The sequence below is a fragment of the Chrysemys picta genome, chromosome 3 (assembly GCF_011386835.1).
Source record: "Chrysemys picta bellii isolate R12L10 chromosome 3, ASM1138683v2, whole genome shotgun sequence".
Classification (NCBI taxonomy): Eukaryota; Metazoa; Chordata; order Testudines; family Emydidae; genus Chrysemys; species Chrysemys picta.
In genome coordinates this window covers 94,964,037-94,985,875 of record NC_088793.1, presented here as the reverse complement: position 1 = coordinate 94,985,875, position 21,839 = coordinate 94,964,037, and the positions used below count along the sequence as shown (strand labels likewise).

Sequence of the window (21,839 nt, the reverse complement as noted above, 5' to 3'; positions counted from 1 at the left end):
GTAAATTTGCACAGCACTTTCCTTTTTTGAGAATTCAGAACTTTCAATGGAATAATTACAGAGCTGATAGAAACCACTGTTTGGAAGGTGAGTTCCCATTGATCCCCAGTGATGGGTATTAGTCCCCAAAATACTTCAATGATCCACCAATTTGTGATCTGTGCTACTGATTTGAGACTATATCCATAAGTACTGAATTTATACTATTAAAAAATTACCCCCTTGTTGGTTTTGCGGCATATGCTTTGAATCTCCATCTTGCAGAGTTTTTCATCCCTTGATGTATGTGCATAACTCCTGGTAACATTAATAGCACTTACACATGTGCATCACGAGGAGACTTGACACCTAGATGCAATATTACTTATTGCTACTTTGCTGCAGACTTCATAATGAATAGACTGCTAGAGGCTAGTCATTTGGCTTTCTTCCACAATAACAGCATGCACAATATAAGATCAATGTTTACTCTTGAAGAAAACACGCACATGGCTCTTACTTACTTTTAAAAAAGGTATGACTGACTTAGCTTTTTCATGGTGCTGCTTTTGTATAGAGAATGAAGCTGTCAGACACGAAAAAGAAGTTCCACAAACAAAATCAGGTAGGCTTTACTGTATGTTCAGTTATCCCTACATTTGAAACTGCTGTGTAGATAAAAGTCACAATAGAACTGAATATGACAAATGCCAAAATGTACAAGTGCATGACACTGTTGAACTTTTTGCAGCATACTGTGGCCTTGAAGTGTGGCAAATAGCCATTACATGTCACTAGAATTCTTATGTCCGTTTCTTCAGCTATATAAAGACAATTTCCTGCTTCCTTGACTCCACTCTGTCAAGAGAGTTATGTCAGCAGAGTTTGACCCATTGTCTGAAAAGTGTTTGTTTTGAATACTCTCACCTAAAAAATAATTTTGGTATCATTTTGCTACTCATTTGGATTTCATTGAACTCCTGCATGGTTCAAATTCTCAGGACCAGGTGCAGTTGCCATTTTCCTCAAGGATAGTTATCTCCCTATACTAGCATTTTATATACTAGCTTCTTCAATCCATCACATTGGACTATCCATTTTCATTTTGTTAAATGACTTTTGGATATTATCATTCGTATGAAGTATCTCTGTGCAATGTAGTTACTGCAACAGTATGAAGCAGTACAGTTCAATTTCACTATAAAGTGATGACCACCCTTATAAAAGAGAGATTCTGCTCTGGACTCCAGAGTGAAAGAAGCTGTGTAGATGTAACGTGGCTATTGTTAATAATTTATATTTCATTCTTATATAGCACATTTTATCTAGCTCAAAGTGATTATCATTATTGTTTTAGTTATAATGTTAGTTACAATAGTAACTTCACTAAAAACAATGCTTAATTATATGTGACAATTAATAAATCAAGTAAGCCTGGGCTGGAAAAATATTATGCCAGCCTTCTCCATACATCTCTATTCTAAATATTATTCTTCCCTCTTTTACTTCTCAGCCAGATCAAAAGTAACTGCAAGTATGTGCCATAAACATTTTCTACTGAATATAAACCTGCCTTTAGATGCATGATGCCTTGGATCGGGATTTATTTTTGCAACTTTGTCATGCTAGAGAATGCTATTTTCTTTTCTAAAAGTGATGTATTGTGGATTTTATTCATTCTGCTTAAAAAGCAAGTGAGCCAAAGCTACTGGTGATCTAATATTGTGAAGCTACAATAGTCAGATAAGCTAGTTTGTGATTACTTTTTATATAAGTAAAGTAAATGCTCCTAGTAGGATAATTTAGATGAGTGTTGTTTTAGGTAGGTGTGGTCAGATCAATTTTTGATAAATTATGGATCAATTTGAATAATTAAAACATCACAGAATTAGAAGAAAATGTTATATAATGTATTTGTACTGTTTGGAAATAGTTTGTGTAGAGAACTAACCAGGGCTAGCTTTTTCAATAGCCTGTATTTTTTACATCTAACAGAATAAAATACCCAATTAAAATGAAGAAGAGAATGAAAGATCATGATGTTTAAGTGAGTTAGAAGAGAAATTAGACAACACACTCAGAATGAGTCTTCCTTGCACTCCAGAAATTCCCCTTGTTGAGAACTATGGGAGTTTTGGTTATGTAAAGAAGGATTGGATTAGTGTCAATTACATTGTGAAATTAGATGTTACATACTGCACATTGTGTTAACGACTATAATACTTTTAATAAAGATCAGTGTTTATGCTTATGAAATGTGCAAATTAATTAATTAATAGAATTAATACATAGATGTAGTTCATAGAAGGTCTGATTCAAAGCCCATTTAAGTCAATTGAAAGCCAAAGCCCAGTGAGGTCAAAGGGAGGATTTGGCCCATACAATATGTGGAGGTTAATCCTTCAAACTAAAATAATCTATTGACATTATTCTATGATATCTCTTGGAATCTGAGAGTCATTTCAGATCACATGGACTAATGTCCATTATTTTCTAATGTAGGCAATACAGATATATATTCTTTACAGAAAGCTGCACTAATGAAATAATTTGGCAATACTTTAAAGAAATATTCAGATAAAGTAATATTTGAACTTAATTAAAACAGACCGAGGACAGAGAACATGGAAAAACTAGTTACCACCTTCGGAGTGATTCTGAAACAAGTTTTCATTTAAAATAAATAAATAAACCACCATTAATACAACTTTGTTCATGTCTTTCTAAGAGAAAAAGCTTGTGGTACAACTTGTGAACTACAATAATATAATTTGTTTGCAGGGACGTGTCTGTCAGCAGAAGAGAAGGAAAACCTGTAAAAAGATGAGTGCTTGGATACTGAGAAAATAACTAAAGTACATACCTTGGCATATAAATGATCAGAAAGGTCTTTGAGGCAGTTGTTATGTGTTTGTACAGTGCCTAGCACAGTGGGGCCCTGGCCTCTTGGTGCTACTGTGATACAAATATGTATGAATGAAAATTATAAAGCCAAATCCTGAGGTCTTGACCACCTTCAACTCCCACTGAAGTCAGCAGGTGGCAGCAACCCCTCAGCACTAGGGCTGGTAGAAAATTTACCTTTGAAACTGTTTTGTAACAAAAAATTGTGTCAACAAAACAGAACTCTTAGAGGAAAGGATCTGCTTTCTGTGAAAAAATTACAACTTTTAATTTAAAAAAATCACCCAAAACCTAGAAGTTTTAGCAGAAAACAGACAAATTTCAATTCAGAAATGCAAGCCTTTAATTTTGGTGTGTGGAACTGAATCAAAATGTTTCATTTTTGCTCAGTTTGACAGTAGACCACATCCTTCTGAGCTACTACGGTGTCCTGGGGGACTTGTAGTTTGGGTAGCTGATAACTCTGTTCTCTTCTGTGAGTAGTTTTGTTTTAACTTTCTTCTTCAGTAATTGAAAAGAGTTCCTCTGGACTCTCTCCAGTTCAGGACATTAAGAACATAGGAGGGAAAGAGGGAGGGATAGCTCAGTGGTTTGAGTATTGGTCTGCTAAACCCACGGTTGAGAGCTCAATCCTTGAGAGGGCCACTTAGGAATCTGGGGCAAAAAGAGTACTTGGTCCTGCTAGTGAAGGCAGGGGGCTGGACTCAATGACCTTTCAACATCCCTTCCAGTTCTAGGAGGTGGGATCTCCATTAATTTATTTAATGTCAGCAAACAGCCAACTGTGTACCTAAATATTTTTATCTACAGTTTATACCCGGATCCAGTAATCCCTGTGTAGCTCTAGTTAAAAGACTTTCTGGATCAGCTTTATAGAGCATCCTCATTTACATGAATATCTCTTGGTTTTAACCGATCTTTTCACTCAAGGAAGAGCATCTATTCTGATTAGGGGCTGCCCAATCCTAGTACTAACTGTGGCTTCACTGCAAATATTTCTAATTAATTTATATGTACATTATAGCACTGTAAAACCATGGATACTGAGTAATCAATGGTCTTAAGGGCTTGTGTAGCACAGCTATATGCTAAATGTATACGGATATGTTGAGTCAAATTCCTTTCCAATTTGTACCCTATGCTATCCCATTAGAATCAATGGATTGGGCATAAATCAGCAAAGAATTTGGCTCATTATGTGAAAGGCAGGCCATAAACAGAAATAAAAATCTAAGTCTGAAGTACTCCCAAATTATCTCTGTAAATTTTAATAGTAATCACCAACATTAATTAGCATTTCTTCATTAAAATAATTAGTAAACCATCCTATTTTCATTATCTCCAGTTTAGTGTGAAACGGTGTCTGTGTTGGCAATTGGTCATTTATCAAATCAGAGGCTTTAATTAAATCAAAAACACAGTTCCTGCATACTGATTACTTTAAAGGCTATCAAATTATGACTGGTTACCTTGAACAGAGGACAAAGCTTGTGGTATTTTTTTCTTAAATAAGAAGTAATTGTTTAATTATATGAAATGCTAACATATAGTGGGAGAAACATTTAGTGTGGAATTTTCAGAAGATCTCAACATTGGCCCTTCACTGCCTCTGCAGAATTCAGTAGTAAAATTCCCAACCTTGGGGTACAATTTCTCTCAACATTTTAACACTGGTTTTAATCCCCAGCTTTTTGGTCTTGGTGCAGATGAGGGGGGAGAAGACAAAGGTGACTCTAAGTCTTCTTTATGCCTCCCCTCACCCACCAACCTAGGCCAACCATGGAGTCAGACAGTTTTCTGTTCAACAGCCAAAGGGGAGAGATAGTCTGGTGGCAGAAAATGGACAATAGATGATAATTGGGGCATGAGGTGCCCAAACTCCAACTCCCATGGGGCACCATGCAACATTTTCAAATTTATTATTATAATAATTATTATTATTGGATGTTCAGTTTTTAAACAAAGTCTACATTTTCCAAAGAAAATGGACATCTTTTATAAAAAGTTTGTTTAGTTGAAGATGCAACTTTCCATAAAAAAAAAACAGTTTTAATGGAAAACTTTTGGCCAACCCTATTTGATAGAGAAGCCACCAGATGAAACACACCATTTTCAGCTGAAGCGAAAGGTGATAGTCCACCCAAAGTCAAGAAAAGTTTATATATATCCCTGCAAACTGAACCCATCCAATTCTGTACTGTTCTAGTTAAAAGGGATTACATTTCTGTCTGGCATGCAGGGTTTCTGTCTTTTCTTATCTTAAAATCCATAGGATAAAACGAACATTAATGAAACAGGGAAAAAGACGGTTTCATTTTCCAGTCACCAGGTCTCAAACCATGTAAATTCAGTACTGAAATTACAATGGTGCCATGGCGTCGGGTCCTCCCTCAGAAGGGGCCCCAGTGTCTGGACCGCGGCCCCTTCCCCACCCCGCCACTCGCTCCTCTCTTCCCCCTCCCCCTGTTCACTCCTCTCCGCGCCCCTCCCCCTGTGTGAGCAGCAGGTGGGGCCTCAGGGGGAAGAGGCTGATAGGGAGTGGGGTTTTGGGGTGAAGCGTGGATGGGGCCTTATGGGGAAGAGGCTGAGCAGAGGCAGAGTCTTGGTGTGGAGCAGAGGGTTGTGGGCTAGAGTGACCAGATGTCCCGATTTTTATAGGGACAGTCCTGATATTTGGAGCTTTTTCTTATATAGGCACCTATTACCTCCCACCCTCTGTCCCGATTTGTCACACTTGCTATCTGGTCACCCTATGGGAGACTCACAACAAATTAATCTGGCCCTGTGTAAATTGATGCAGATCCTTCACTGGAGCTATGTTAAAATTACACCAGCTAAGGAGCTGGCCTGTTGTATCTGTTGTGTATTTTTTTGCATCAGTTCCTAGGGACCACAAATGATTATGCAAGGTGCTGTACAAACACATAGCAAGAGACCGTTCCTGCTCCAAATAGCTTACAGTCTAAAAAGACAAGGCAGATGGTTTGGGGGAACAAAAGGTACAGAGAGGTGGAGTCACTTGTCCTAGGTCAGATAGCAAGTCAGTGTCAGAGCCCTTAATTAGGGTACATGGCTGGTAGGACAGCAGAGGTGAAAACTTAAACTTAAACCCGCTTTACAGAAAAAAAGATGTTAGGTAGCTATAACCTTGAGTGCTTATCTGAAAAGAACCCTATTTAAATACTTACTGATCTGAAAAGCTTTCATTGGCCCAGTAGCTGCATGTTGGATTACAGCACTTCAAAGGGTAAGATTCGCAGCTTTCACTGTTTAATGTCCATTGCATGGACTCATTTATTTCCAAATTAATATCCTGTGGGGATAGCTGCAGTTGAAAGTTAAGATCTATCAAAACTGTCAACTTCTAAAAATAAAATAACATCAAGCCTGAATGTCTTCATTTTTATTTATTTATTTATTTCTGATTGTTTTCCTGAAGAACCAGCATCTGAAATGACAGTAGCAGGTAAATTTTACACTTCTCTTAAATGTCTAACAGAAAGGACCAGTTGTATACAGTGTTGTTGTAGCCTTGTTCATCCCAGGATATTAGAGACAAGGTGGGTGAGGTAATATCTTTTATTGGACCAACTTCTGTTGGTGGGAGAGACAAGCTTTCAAGCCACACAGAGCTCTTCTTCAGGTCTGGGAAAGGTACTAAGCATGTCACAGCCAAATACAATATTGAACAGATAGTTTAGCATAAGTAGTTAGCACGGATTCTAAGGGACCCTTCAAGGTGAAGTGGCCCATTAACTCCTCTGTGGTCATAGGGAAATAAGGGGGTTAGTGTGTTACAGATTGTTATAATAAGCCATAAATCCAGTGCCTTCATTAAGGGCATGTTTTTTTAGCATCTAGGTAAGTAAAGATGTGAAACACAACCTCTCTAAACATGATTAACCAAATCCTTGGCTGGTGTAATCTGGCATAGCTCCATTGAAATCATGAGTGCTACGCCAATTTACAGCTGTTGAGAATCTGGCCTGATGAACTGATTCTTTTCTAGTCACTGTATTTATTTATTTTTAAGTATGTGTGTGTTTGGGTGAGCTAGACAGAGGTGATTAGCATTAAGCCAGCTTGCGTTAATCAGATAGCACATGCACCAAGAGACACTGAATCCTTATTACAGCTGGTTGGATCATATGGAGTGAAAATGAACAGTTCTAAGGCATACTGCCAGATCTCTGCTGTACTCAACAGGGAATATTGGAATGGCGCAGACGCCTGCAGTTATCTACCTTAGTTAATTTCAGTGTGTTTAGCTGAGAATAGCCTTAGCTGACTAGCTGTATTCTGGGGGGTTGGAAAAGGAATGCTGAAAAAGGGCATACACATATGTCATGCTAAGACAAGTATGTTTGTTTGGTGTAAAGCTTAATAAAAAGAATATAGTGCTGTAGACCTACAGTCCATTGAAATGGGCAAGATTTATCCCTGCTGTAAATTTAGGAACATTAATAGTTACACCAGGGATCAATTTGCTCTAGGTGTCCAAAATAGAATTCCCAATAAAGGCCTCTTAGTTAATGATATTTCCTTGCAAATCTTTCTAGCCAAGAAAAAAACAGAAAAGGCTGCAAAGGAAAGAGAAGGTAAAAGCCGACTATTTGAGAAGTCTGTGTATGTAAGATCACCATAGTAGTAATCTCATTGTCCTTGCTGTGAACATTACAACTCTTATTATTGTTGTTTGAAACAATCTCGGAATGGTTTGCCCCAGTTTCAACTGAAGACTGACCTTGACAATCTGATTGTTACAAAGTTAAATTGTCCCTTCCCTAAACTGTTATATTCCTTTCTCCTTTGTAGCAAAAACAGAGAAGAAACATCCCAAAGAGGGAAAAGCCAAAGGTAATAAAGGGAAGAGAAGCTCTGCAAGCAGTAATTTAAAATGAGAACATCAGGTTTTACAGGGATGAGAATGGAGAGCTTTATTAGTCTTTCTAATGTGTGTAGGGGGAAACCCTGGAGTTGCACATGAAGCCAAAATAATTCAGCATATAGAACCCTCTGTGTATGAGGTGGAGGGATGAAATCAACACCTCGAACCTGGAGGTAGGCTGCAATGTGGCCCCCTCCACAGCTGGTACATTAGCCTGTCTGCAGGATTCCCAGCCACTGTATCTACATAGGAGTGTAGTGTCCCCTTCCTGGTCTGTCATAATGCTGCATGCTGGGACAGCATATTTGGAGCTAGCGTGGGTTCCATCTCCCCAGTGTGTGGGATATTTTGAATTGCTGACCTGTATATTTTGTGATGACTGCATTCATAATTCGAGATAATTATCATTTGTGTAAAACATTTCCTGGTCACATACATGCTGGCTAAGCTGTTTGGGCTCCACAGTTTCAACCAAACACTACAGTCATTTGTAGTTGTTATGATGGTTTGTGTAATGCCCAGTAAAATAATTAGTAGCATTGGACAGACAGACTAAGGTACTGAAAGGCATAAAACCACATATATGGAGACCAATTTATGGATATTCGTGCTAGTTAAACAGAGATCATCTTTCATAGAAGTGCAGATCTGGAAGGCCCACCTAGAGCCAGACCTTCACACGCCGATCCACAAAAATCAGAGACATCTGTCCACACAAAATGATCAGGCATACTTTTTTGAGGATTCAAATGGTCAGTCTGAAGACAGCTATTAGTAATATTTTAATAAAGCAGGTTTGTTAGGCACAGTTTTCCTTATTCTGAAATTTCCCTTTTTGTTTGCAAAATCCACTTTGATCTGTTTTGTTTCTATGAACTGTAAAGTGTTAACCAGTTCAAAACCTATCAATTGTATGTTTTTACTTAAATGCTAAAATTTCATTACTTAGTATCTAATGTGTTTCTTTAGCAGTGCCAACAGTAAAAGAAATTCTAAGACAGCACAACCTGACAACAGGTAATCAATATTTCCTCCGTCTTATATTTTTAAAGAGAGCCCTAGCCTGCAAGCTCTTTATGTGCACAACTCTCATTAAAGTCAATGGGAGCTTCACAAGGGGAGAGCTGACAGAATCAGGCCCATATTTATGTATTTGTAGACTGTTGTATTTGGACTGTATCTCTGTCCTTAACCCAAACATATTTTCAGCCAGTTACCTTTTAGACCAAGTGGTCTGTCATGACGTTGGAGATGTCTGATTTAGAACAAACATACGTTCCTCCTGGGAAATCTGTTCGATAGCACAAATAAATGAGCAAAAATCTCTCCAATTCACCTTGTTTCTCAGGACGGGGATCTATCCCTGTAAAACAAACAGCATCAAGGAGGGTGGGATATTTCAGTACGAAGTCTACCTACAGTGTCTTGTCACATAAGCTCTTTGGGGCAGGGACCAGCTTTTTATTCTTAGTTTGTACAGCACCTAGTACAAACCTGGACCATGGCTGTGATTCACAAGTGCTATGATAATATAAATCATCAAACTGGTTCTACTTATGGCCAGATCCTTGACTGCTGTAAATCAGTGCATGTGAGTTTAGTGGAGTTACACTGATTCATGTCAGTTGAGGATATAAGCCTTTAATCTCACTAGAGAGTAATAGTCTGTAGTAGAGACTATGGAGTCAAATCCACTTTGAGTTGTGCTTTGTGGACTTCAAAGAGGTTGCTCCACTATAACTGCCAACAGCGTTTGGCCCAAGCTGTTTAAAACACCCTATGATGTCTCTAATTGAACTCAAATATTTTTAATTATAACAAAATGTGCAAGACAAGTATACACAAAATGAACAATATGGAAAAGCAAAACAAACTAAAGCAGGGACACAGAAAGTTGGCCCACTTCCAGGTGACTTAAAATTAAGTACATGTATAAATGCTTTGCTATATCAGGACTGATTGGCTTTCACATAAGAAGATATCTGCTCTTCTTTCACTGGGAATGGTAAGTCCTGGGCTCAACAAATAGATTGTAACTCCTGCTAATTCTGTAGTCGAATAAGAGATGCAGAAATTCAGGAGATAGAATCTGTGTTGCAAAACAGGCCTCACTGTTTTATGCTAACTTTTGGAGCTCAACACGTAAAGATAGGGAGTGCTCATAGTGCTGCCAGGTATTAACGTTGCCTGACACTTCCCATTATAAGACCCTGTTTTCAGTTGCTTAGAACTTTGCCAAACTTTAACCATTTGGGTTAAAAATTTTAATGCCCCATGCCTGATTCAGGCTAAATTTTCAGGCTAAATTTCTGAAAAACTTCAGCCAAAATGGTTCAGCCATTTCTGAGAATGTGGCTAGGGAAATACACTGTTTTGCCCATGTTGAATTCTTTGAAAAGCACTTGTATCCCCACACTTTCAAGCAGGGACTTGAAATTTAGCAGGGAGTTACTTTCTTGTCAGGGATGTCTTTTGCTATCTATGTGAACATCCACCCAAATTTGGCCAAGTTATAAGATGTTCACACAGCTCAACAGAAACTTCTTGAATGTTAGAAACTAAATTCCCTGAAGATTCTGTCCACACTGGGCATTCTTTCGCTTGGAGCTCAGCAGGACTTCCTTACAATTGCAGCTCTGGGCTCTGCTGTGGGCTGTTCTGGATCCAGAAACTGAGACTAGGAATTGGGATGGGGGAGACACAGACTCTTGGCAAGGAAACTGGGAGTGGGAGTTGGACAAGAGGGCCTGGGAGCCAGTTGGTGGGAGAGAGGGAATACTGAGATTTGATGAAGAACTGGGATTAACTAGGCAAAGACTAGGAGAAGGAGCCAAGGAAGGGGTGGTGAAAACAATGAAGGCTTGTCTACAGGGCCCCGCAGTTCAGACTACGAGTGTATGAATTGCGAGCACACTAACGTGCTGCATTCTAGCTGCCCCATATGGGCACTCCTGGTGTAAACTGATTGATTGGCAATCCCTCAATTTGAGGATGATCTCTACCACAGATTTACATATGGGTCCTGCGATGCCTCAGGGGTCTGATCCTGGAACTGCAAATCCACCTGCAGTAGGTACAGACATTTTGTGGTAGGCCAGCGGCCTACTGGGAGAAAGTTGTTTTTTTTTGTTTGTTTGTTTTTTCTTTCTCCTTGCTTCTCTCTCTCTCTTTTCAGCTTTGAGGACAAGGTGCTTCTCCTCAAAGCAGGCCACTGCCTGATGGAGGATATGGGGTTGGTTGGTGGCTTGCTCTTCCCAGCTTTTGATGTCCACATCAGTTTTCTTAAGATATGCTTTCAGTGTGTTTTTGTAGCATTTCCTCTGATCACCACGATCTCTGACCATGGGTGATCTGAGAGCAGAGGACTTGTTATGGGAGGCGGAAGTCTGACATCCGCACACAAGGTCCAGCCCAGCAAAGTTGGTGCATGAGGATCATAGCTTCAATGCTGGTAACATTGGCTTCAGCGAGGATGCTGACATTAGTGCGGCGATCTTGCCACTTGATGCGAAGGATCTTCTGGAGGCATCGGTGATACCTCTCCAAACATTTGCAGTGCTGTTGATAGGTCACCCAGGCTTCGCATCCATAGGAACAATTGTCTTATAGACCTGGATCTTGGTGTCCTGCTGTAGGTCATGGTCTGTGAAAATATGTGAGAGAAATTTCCCAAAGGAAGCACTTGTGCTGGATCTCACTGTTGATTTTTTCATTTTAAGAAAGTTGACTACTGAGGTAGCAAAAGTGCTCGACTGTCTCCAAAGTCTGTCACTCTATGGTAATTTGTTGTGGGTCATGTGCAAGGCCTGAAACAGGTTGATAGAGCACTTTAGTTTACTCAATATTGAATGAGAGTCTTAGGCTTCAGTAAGGTTGTGCAAGAAAATCCAGTCTGGACTGAAGGTCCTTCTCAGTGTGCACAAGGATGACACAATCATCAGCATACTGAAGATCAGTAATGGACGCCCTGAAGACTTTAGATTTCTAGCGGAGACGTCGAAGATTAAAGAATCGCTCTATATTGAATGTCAACTCCATTGGGGAGGTGATCTTTAATGAGGACCAAAATGACTGCAAAATAGATGGAAAACAGGGTTGGGGCAATCATGCATCCTTCCTTAACCCCAGTTTTAATGATGAAAGGTTCCATCTCAAGGCCATTACAGAGAACCATGGCAGTCATCTGATCTTGGAGAAGCCTTAGGACCTTAATAAATTTTGGAAGGCAGCCAAATCTGGCCAGCACCTTCAAAGGGGCTTTGTGATTGATAGAGTCAAAGGCCTTTGTCAAATTGATGAAAGCCACGTTCAGGTTCTGATTTTGCTCCCAAGACTTTTCCTGCATTTGGCAGGCAATGAAGATCATGTTGGTTGTCCTGCGTGATGGTCTAAAACCACACTGAAATTCCGGCAATATTTCCTCAGCAAGGGGAAGTAATCGGTTTAAGAGAATATGGGCAAGGGTTTTCCCTGATGTAGATAGCAAGGGAATGCCACAATAGTTTCCACACTCCGACTTATCTCCTTTCTTAAAGATTGTAACAATGTTAGCATTTCTCAAGTCCTCTGGTATCTTCTCATTGTATCAGATATGAAGAAAAAGTTTTTGGAGCTTCCCTAACAGTTCTCCATCTCCAAACTTGTAGACTTCAGCTGGTATGCCATCTGGCCCTGCTGCCGCCTTGTTCTTACTTTCCATAATGGCTCGTGTTACTTCTTCGAGGGTGGGGGGGTCAGCAAGAGATTCTCTTTCATGTTGTTGAGGTATAGATTCGATAGTGGTATCTGAGACTGTTGACTTACGGCTTAGGAGTAACTCATAATGCTCCTTCCATCTGGTTTTGATGGCTTTGATGTCCTTAAAATACAATGACCCATCTTGGACTCAGAGTCCATGGGAACATGGGCCATAAATGGCCCTTATTGCCTGAAAGAAACTCCTCATGTCATGTTTATTAGCATAAAGCTCAATCTCCTTGGCCTTTTCTCTCCACCACTTATCTTTTGATGTCATTGATTTTCCTTTGGGCTTCAGTCTTGAGTTGCTTGTATGACTCTTTCTTCTGCTGGTGTCATATGTCATTTTGCCACATGTGATGAGCTTTTCTTTTCTGGTCAAGCAGGCCCTGAATCTCAGCATTGTTCTCATCAAACCAATCTTGGTGATGGCAGGTGACATAGCCAATGGACTCAGCATATGCCGAGAGAATGGCAGTGTGTAATCCCTTCCAGAAATTTTCATTATCATCATCAGCTGTAGGCACAGTGGCAAACTTCTCTTGGAGATACTGCTGAAGTTTCTCCTGAATCACTATATCTTCAAGGGACTTGATGTTGAATTTCTTTCATACTAGTTTTTTGATTGTGATGCGTTGAGGTGATCTGGAAATTCATGATCGATCTAACAAGGCGATGGTCTGTCCAATGGTCATCAGTTCCATGCATGGCCCTCGTGATGCGGACATCCTTCCAATCTCGAGCTCTAAAAATAACATAGTCAAAAGGGTGCGTGCTAATGCCTGGAGTGAGGGTGTCTCCAGGTGATCTTATACTTCTCAAGTATCAGAGGGGTAGCCGTGTTAGTCTGGATTTATATAAAGCAACAAGGAGTCCTGTGGCACCTTATAGACTAACAGATGTATTGGAGTATAAGCTTTCGTGGGTGAATACCCACTTCGTCAGATGCATGTGTTCACCCATGAAAGCTTATGCTCCAATACGTCTGTTAGTCTATAAGGTGCCACAGGACTCCTTGTTGCTTTATACTTCTCACTTTGTCTAAAGGGGGTGGTTTCATTATGATCACGCTATGTTCTACGCATTTGCTCAGGAGAAGGATGCCATTGGAGTTAGTCTTTCCTACTCCTTCTTTTCCAGAGATCTGACTCCCACCTGACTCTAGCATTCATATCTCCAAAGAGAATGATTTTGTCCTCCTTGGGAATGTTGGTTAAGATCTGTATAGGATTGTTCCCTGGTATCCTCAATAGAATCAAGCATTGGGGCATACGTACTGATGACTGTAGTAGACGGGTTGTTGCTGAGCTCAAGATGAAGAGTCATAAGACGTTCATTGATTCCTACAGGAAATTCTGTAAACTGACTGACAAACTTATTCCTAATTGCAAAACTGACACCATGAATGCGCTTGTCCTCTGCAGATTTTCCTTTCCAGAAAAAGGTGTAGCCTCCACCTTCTCCTCTCAGTTAACCTTCATTTGGGCACCTTGTCTCATTTAAGGAAGCGACATCGATGTTATATCTTTGCAAGATCCCTGGCAACGATAGCAATTCTTCTTTCCGGCCGTATATTATCTTTGTTATCCATCAGGGTGCAAACCTTCTTTTTATAGCTTTGACCGCAGGCAGAATGATCCCACTGGATGCAGTAATCCTGGCCAGAGTGTATGAGACAGCCTAGGTTTAGGGCACCTTTTATAGCCCTCGCCCCATGTGGGGTGAGCAGAGGGGATCCTAAAGAGGACTGCTCAGTCACAATAGTAGCTGCCGAATTGCACCCCTGTATCAGTCCAGGTGCCAGACAGCCATCTAATTACCACTGCCTATGTGCAGATTCGTGGCTAGGGACTGCCAGATTCACTAATCCTGTCCCTGTCACCACTAGCCCATCACCGCAGGGCTTGGAAGGTTGGAAAGATGTTGTTTCTCATTGTAGAAGTCTGCAATTGATTTCTTTTAATGTGGGGAAGCTGGTGCGCTTACAGCAACCACACGATCATGACACGTTGAAGGTCTGGGACCCAGTGGCAGGGAAAGTCCGAGATAATTGGAGATCTCCACTTGCTGCAGCCTTCATCCACTTTCACAGTCATTGAGATCCGAGGACCCTCTTCCACCTGCCCACCTGGGAGATTGGACCGTGCTTTGTCTGGGACCTTCCCTCAGACCTGTTCACCTTGGGAGACCCTACCAGGAACATGAAGCTCCCGACAACTTAGCTTTGAGGGTCATTGGAACACGCAAACCCCTTCATCACAAGAAGGTGACAGTCCCAAACTAAAAGGTACCTAGTATACATTGTAGTCCCGTTTGAAAGGAGACTACATTAACTTGAACTAGGTATCTTTTAGCTGGAACCAGCAGTGTCCACACAGGGCAGTTAAAACACAGCCGTTCAGTTCACTCTGCAATTCACACCCCTGTAGTCCGCACTGCGGCACAGTGTAGACAAGGAGCCCAGGGAGAGAGATTGGGACCGGGGAGCCAATGAAGATGATGAAATGGCTGGGGTAGGGGGGAGCTGAGACAGATGGGATGAGGAGATAGGTGGAGAAACTGACACTGGCGGAGCCGGAAGACTGGGACAGGTGGAGAACTGGGAGGGAGAGTCCAGAGGTGTATAAATAGGACTCCCTGTGCAAGGACTGGGTTGAGAAGTCTGAGGAGCAGAGACTTGGACCAGACAGGTGAAGGAGAATGTCAGTGGGAAGAGGAGCCATTCTTGGGAAAGAGCTAGGACTGAGACTGGAACAAGTTGGAAGGAATGGGGCAGAAGGGTCAGGGCCGGCTCTACTGTTTTTGCCGCCCCAAGCAGCGCGCTGAATTGCTGCCGCGGATGGCGGGGGCAGTCCTTGTGCCATTACGGTGGCACGCCCGTTGCCGCGGTGGCGGCAATTCAGCAGCAGCTTCTGTCTTCAGCCGGAAGACAGAAGCTGCCAAATTGCCGCCGTGGGCAGCTGAACATAGAAGCTGCCGCCGAATTGCTGCCGCCGCGGAAACGCAAGTGTCGCCCTAATGGCAGACGGACTGCCCCCGCCGTCCGCGGCGGCAATTCGGCGCGCTGCTTGGGGTGGCAAAAACACACGGACTGCCGCCCCTTGCAGTTTGCTGCCCCAAGCACCTGCTTGGAATGCTGGTGCCTGGAGCCGGCCCCGAGAAGGGTTCATGACCAGTAGAGTGCACTCCCTTCCACAGCCTGGAATGGAGCCGAGATTCCCGAGTCTCCCCATTCTTCTGCTGCCAACAAATATCTGTGAAAGCCACTGGCAAAGTGTGAGTCTCCTCCCCATATAGTGCTGGATCACACAGAGTATGACACCCTATTACTGCTATCACTTACTCTGTTAGCTCAAATGGCAGAGGTCTGTTTGGTGGATATAAAGGTTCCAACGCTGACGATGACTCCTGTGAGTGTCACATGGTAGGATTTTTCTTCAGTATGCTTTTTTAAAAACCTAGGAAATTACACCTCCCCCCAAAAATCAGTTACAAGAACATTATTAAGGCTGCAACGTGGAGTATGCAAAAGATAGGAAATGCTAGAATCAGTGTTCCCTCTAATTTTTCCCATGCATGTGCGGAATTAATTTTATGTGCACCAATATGGAGGTGATGTGTGCATATTATGCATATTGGTGCACATAACAAAATTCATGTGGTGGGGGTGGGACCAAGGGGTTCAGAGTGTGGGAGGGGGCTCAGGGCTGGGGCAGAGGCTTGGGTGTGGGGGGTGCGGGCTCTGGCTGAGGCTGCGGGCTCTGGGGTGGGGCTGGGGATGAGGGATTTGGAGTGCAGGCTGCCCTGGGGCTGCGAGGGGGAGAGAGGACTCTCCCCCCTCCCCCCAGCTCTCTCTCCCTGCAGCAGCAACTGGGCTGGGAGGGAGAGGCGCCTCTCCCCATTGCTGCAGCTCCGGGGCTGGGCTGGGTTGGGGCCAGGGAAGGGTCACCTCTCCCCACCGTGGCAAGTCTGGGGCTGGGGGAGAGGCATCTCTCCCTGCTGCAGCCCTGGGTGCCTGTGTGGCACTTAATAGGCTGCTGCGCAGCCACACAGTTTAGAGGGAACTTAGACTACAATTAAAATTGACTGTGCAATGTTAATTCAGCTTACCATGATTTACCATGATTATTTCTTCTAGTAACCACTTTCTTTACATTACGTGATAGGTCAGTTTAGTCGCATGATATTGTTGCTCCCTGGTTCGATAATCCTAGCCCTTAAAGAGGTCTCGGGATGGCTGTGCAAATATATTTCCATAAATGCAAACAGATAATCACAAAAGTATTTTACGTTGTCTCTTTCCAGTGTTTTTATGAACAAAAATATTTGTTGGCATATTTGTAGGTTTTATAAATAACATCAAAGTGAATTATAGTCAAGCATTTGTCAATTCTATATTTCAGTATTAGCTGAACTCTAAGAATTTAAAATCTAAGGCCAAATCTAAGATACTATAATGAGTTTGAGCTTCAGTTCTGCTTCCTATGTATTTCCATTTCAGGCTGATACATTAAGCGCAGTGTATTAAATACTAATACTTTGTACTGGAATAATCAAAGCTGAAAAGTATTTAAGAATTCTGATATCATCTAAAATATTAAATAAGAAATCTTCTCTTGGCTTCTAAAGCTTGAATAGAGTAGTTTCATGTTCTTAGATTTGGATTTGAATCTTCATCTGTTTCTTGATATTATAAAGCAATCAGATAAAGAGCAATAAGCAATTTTAAAATCTGTATATAGCTTGAGTTTTAGAACATTCACATATACAAGGATTTAAGCAGACCCTACCAAGAAAAAGCAATATTGATAGTCGCAGTAAACAATAACTTGTATTCCTTAGTAAAACTGTCCACCAATTATTTTTAAAAAAATTGTATCACTAGATATGGACCTGTCTAAACGTTAAAGATGACCCTTCCATAAAGTTCAGGAATATTTGGCTCTGTAGTTTTTGCTCAGTCTAAAACCGAAATAGGCACAAGCAGGGAAGTTCAGAGACACATCTAGAGCCAAATACTACCCAAAACTGAGGACTGTCCAAGTCCCAGTTTGTCACTGGGACTATTTCATTTATTTTATAAGACTGTCCTGTAGGTGTTAACATTTACAATTGAGTTTGAAAAGCTAAACAACTGTATAGGTCGTTGTTATATTATAATTATTTTACTCTAATTATTTACAAATAATGCAACAATACAGTGAGGGAGAAGCGGAGGGTCAGATTACAACAATAAGACCATAAACTATGATAATAGCTACATATAACATATGTTTTTGTTAAGCTGGTACAATGTTCAGACTAATGGGCAGAGTGATTCTTTTCTAGGTAAACAAATATATTTAGCAATAGAAAGGTAGCTTCAAAAGCAGCCTTAATTTCAGGAGTAGAATAACAAGTCTTGTATCTGTGTTCTACAATTTTGAGAGGTCTTAAAGGTCCTCATGTCAAAGAAATTTATGCTTGCTGCCCAGTCGAAGTCGCATCTCAGAGAAAACTTAAATTATCACTAAGCATGATAGAAAAATCCTTTATACAAACAAATTATACTACCATCTCTATTGAAGGAAGCATTTTTCAAATAGATTTATTCTTTGATCCTACAGTGGTAGATTGCAGTAATTTCTCAGATGTTTTCCTGTATAAAAAGGATTATCCAATCACATTATCACCAGAAGATATTAGAGGGCACATTGCAATCACCACTTGAAAAACTCAGCAGTTCCAGCAGATGAATTCATTATGAGTCTGTATTAACATGTAGAGATTGACAGTTACTATTAAGTTATTTTATTGTCTTGCATTTAGTGTCTACATGTCATATTTTTCCCTTACAGAGAAGATTTCTAAAGCTGCAAAAACAGCAAGTAAGTTCTATTTAGTGTTATAGCCATTTGTGAGACCGTCTTTGATGTTCAGGTGACATATACTTGTCAATGCTGAAGCAGATAAGATTTTTCAAAAGTTATTTATCCTGACACACTGGCAACGAATGAGTCTTTTTTCCTCCCCTGAAACCATTAGAGGATTGGGAGGGATGTTACATACTTTATTAAATTTACACAGAGACGAGGTAACTGCCATAAAAGGAAACTTAAACTAGCTGAGAGAGGGACACAAACCCCAGGATAAATAGCTCTCAACTGTGAAAATTCAACTACTGAAAATTCAGTGTTACATCTTCCACTCTCTTTCTTACCTATTGTATGTCAGACTGTTTGCATATTGCAAATTTGCGGTGAATTTCGTATCCTGGCAATAGTTTCTTCTCACAGCTCCACCCCTTTTTTTATTTAAAAATATCAGTTGTTGGGGGCAAACGTCTGAATCTGGTAACTTGACTGGGACTTGATTATAGTTCATTGAAGGTTAGCAAAAATATTGAGAAGACCGCCTCAGTAATAGTTGAGACTCACAGAGAAATGATAAACTCAAAAAAATGTATATTAAAGTTTCCCTAGTTGTTTTTTTCTCACCAAAATTCATCATTTAATCACTAATATTATTTTTCACTTCTTGGACCTTGAGAGTTCACACCATTTCCTAAAAAGTAATGGAATGAGCTCATACTCTGAAGTATGTCATGGGTTTTATACTTAAGATCTGTATCACCCATATAACATATCTGACTGAATCTTTGGCTGTTTTAATATTTAATACTTCATCTGACCTGTGAATACCAGTAACTTTGTGTTAGTAATTCCATTTTTCTGAGATTATCCACTATGAAACCATCTTGAGAAACTAGCAATCTCTGTGAGATATGTAGATGAAATGAAAGATTTAGCTCATTGAAGCCACTAGAAAGTCTCCCACTTCAGTGAGTTTTGGATTAGACTCAAAATGAACACACATATCAAAGATTAAAAACAAAAGGTCAATGCCTGGTTTAATTATAAGGAAATTGATAGGCTGTCTCTGTAGTACCATCATAATCTATTATAAGATACACACTTAATATCTCAATACATGGGACTTGTTCTACCCTTTTGAAACATGTAAATCCCTGTGAAGACTGTGGAAGTTTAGTACAAATACAGTGGACACTATGTAGACCTTGTGAATGGGCTGGATCCTTTACAAGTGCACACTTATACTGAGTTCTTGTCCAAACTACCCCCCCTTTCTGGGGGGTTGGCTTTATTGGTAACTAGAGCGGTGCAAATAACTGCCAGTCAACAACAACAAAAATCAGTTCCAAAAAACTAGGGGGTGAGGTGGGGAGGACTGGTTTGATTTGAATTGAAACGGAGTTCTTTTTGACATTTTGGTGAACTGAAAAAAGTTGGGGAAAAATTGTTTCAGGATGAACTAAATGCTTTGTTCAACCTGAAATGAAATGTTTTGTGTTGGGTATTTTGACCTTTTTTAATAAAAGCAAGAGGAATGAAAGGCTAGATTCACAAAACTGAGTCCTTATTATACCAAATAGCCCAACTATTAGGGCACTCCCCATGAGATGCCCAGGTTAAGAGCTATTCTGGAATAGCAGACTCTAAGGGTATGTCTACACTGCAATTAAAAACCCACTCCAACCCAAATATCTACACTACAGTTAAATAGCTCTTTAGCCTGAGCCATGCGAGCCCAAATCAGCCAGCCAGTCACAGGTTTTCAGTTGAAGTCTAAACATACTCTGTGAGCCAGTATATAAATGCAGAGCTCTTCTGTTGACTTACCCTAGACAGTGTTTAATTCAAGATAAATCATAAGGAGGGGAGCAGGCAGTTGAAGTTTATCAGCAATGGAAGCCTGTGTTAAAGGCATATGGCCTGATAATCCGAAGCCCTGAATCTTGTATAATCATTTACACTACTGCAAAATGAATGTGAAATGGGTATAAAATGCTAGTGAATGAGAGTGAATGCAATAGAAAATCAGGCCCATGGGTAGAGATCTGAAGGAGGAGAAAGAGAGGTCATTTGGAAGGAGAGGGTTTTCCAAGCATATAGCACAGCATGAGAAAAAGTAAAGTTGAGACGGGGTCAAAGGTTGTTTTCAATGATGTATTCATACTAGTGATGTTACTAAGCATTACTTAGAATGTTAAATATAAAAATTAATGTCTCTCCACATTTACTATAACTCTAGGGATAAACTGATCAGTTTTATAACTAAACATTGTATGCAAGTCATAGATTTAATGCGGCACAGAGAATCTGAATAGACTTATTTAACATGCAGTTTTAGAGCCAATAATGAGATTCTGATTTGCCTAACTTTGCAGAAAGAATTTGAATAGTTGTGTTATTTATGCCTATTGGACAGTGAATTAATTTCCCCCCCTTTATAACTAGGTCAAAAACATTTCTCAGAAACAAAACTGATTGGCTGTATGTATTTAATAAATATGCAGAATTTGTGGCAGATCAGAAGATAAAAATCAAAGTAACTATTTAAAAATATCTCTAGAGTTGAATGCTTCTGCTACAAAAGCAAACAATAACAAGTGTCTTCATGTTCTTTATTACACAGTTAGTTCTTACCCCTTTGTTTGGCTGATTAATCTTTTTAAATCACATTGCTAAATAAAAGGGAAGAAAAGTATGAATGCATGCATTGTGACATTGCTATGATGCACCTGCTGGAAAAGACACTGTGTATAAAATGTTGTTCTCCTCCAACAGATTTCTAGGCACATAAATTAATGCCAGAGATTACTTATCTTTCCTTCAGGTGAATGTCCATGAGAACAATCCCTCTGCCATCCCTGAAATGTAACTCTTCCAGTGTTCTATTCCATCTCATCTAATAACATAACTTGTTTGGAGGCCAGAATGACAATCTGAAACATTTCTTATCATAGATCTTGTGTCTCTAAAAATTCATAAAAACTTACATAGACCCAGTGAAGCAGGACCGATCTTATGTTTCCAAAGTTCTGATTAGTGGAAGTTGAACCCATTGGAGCCATTTCAGTTACATCATGCAACCCAAGTCAATGGGACCAGCTCTGTTCCAGTAATGACCACAAACAGTATTGGAGGTAGTGTAGACTATTTTTAAATTATTTAAATTAGACTTTACAGTACTTATCCCACTATTCCTATTGTTGGAATTCTACAGTGAGAACCGAGGGTGGGAATGGCATTTTAATTCAGTCTCTTCTTTCCTTATAAGAAGTTCCTTTTTGAAACTACCAGGTCTTATCCTTGGCATAATTCCAGCACTGTTTCTTAAACTTACCTATACCTTCAAAGAGAAGTGGTGTTATTGTGGGAGGAGTAATTCACCTGCATTAGAAAGTTAAAAGTGTAGGGTTTTGTTTTACACTGGTCAACAATATATATGGTATTAACTTCCATTTAGTTGATATCTATTACTGTCACCT

General features: G+C 40.3%; 1 protein-coding gene across 36 annotated transcripts in view; it reads left to right on the top strand.

Moving 5' to 3' along the window:
- TRDN (triadin) overlaps positions 1 to 21,839 on the top strand; it is a 293,769-nt gene that overhangs the window by 259,884 nt on the left and 12,046 nt on the right. For 24 of the 36 annotated variants that reach the window (XM_065588488.1, XM_065588476.1, XM_065588499.1 and 21 more), the window contains 7 exons: positions 557 to 604; positions 1,493 to 1,513; positions 6,323 to 6,349; positions 7,443 to 7,481; positions 7,699 to 7,740; positions 8,741 to 8,788; positions 18,346 to 18,375. In XM_065588488.1, the coding sequence (XP_065444560.1) occupies positions 557 to 604; positions 1,493 to 1,513; positions 6,323 to 6,349; positions 7,443 to 7,481; positions 7,699 to 7,740; positions 8,741 to 8,788; positions 18,346 to 18,375 (255 nt within the window). Of the gene's footprint in view, positions 1 to 556; positions 605 to 1,492; positions 1,514 to 2,760; positions 6,355 to 7,442; positions 7,482 to 7,698; positions 7,741 to 8,740; positions 8,789 to 18,345; positions 18,376 to 21,839 lie in introns of those variants that run through there. The other 12 variants (XM_065588492.1, XM_042847879.2, XM_042847885.2 and 9 more) reach the window with 4 other exon arrangements.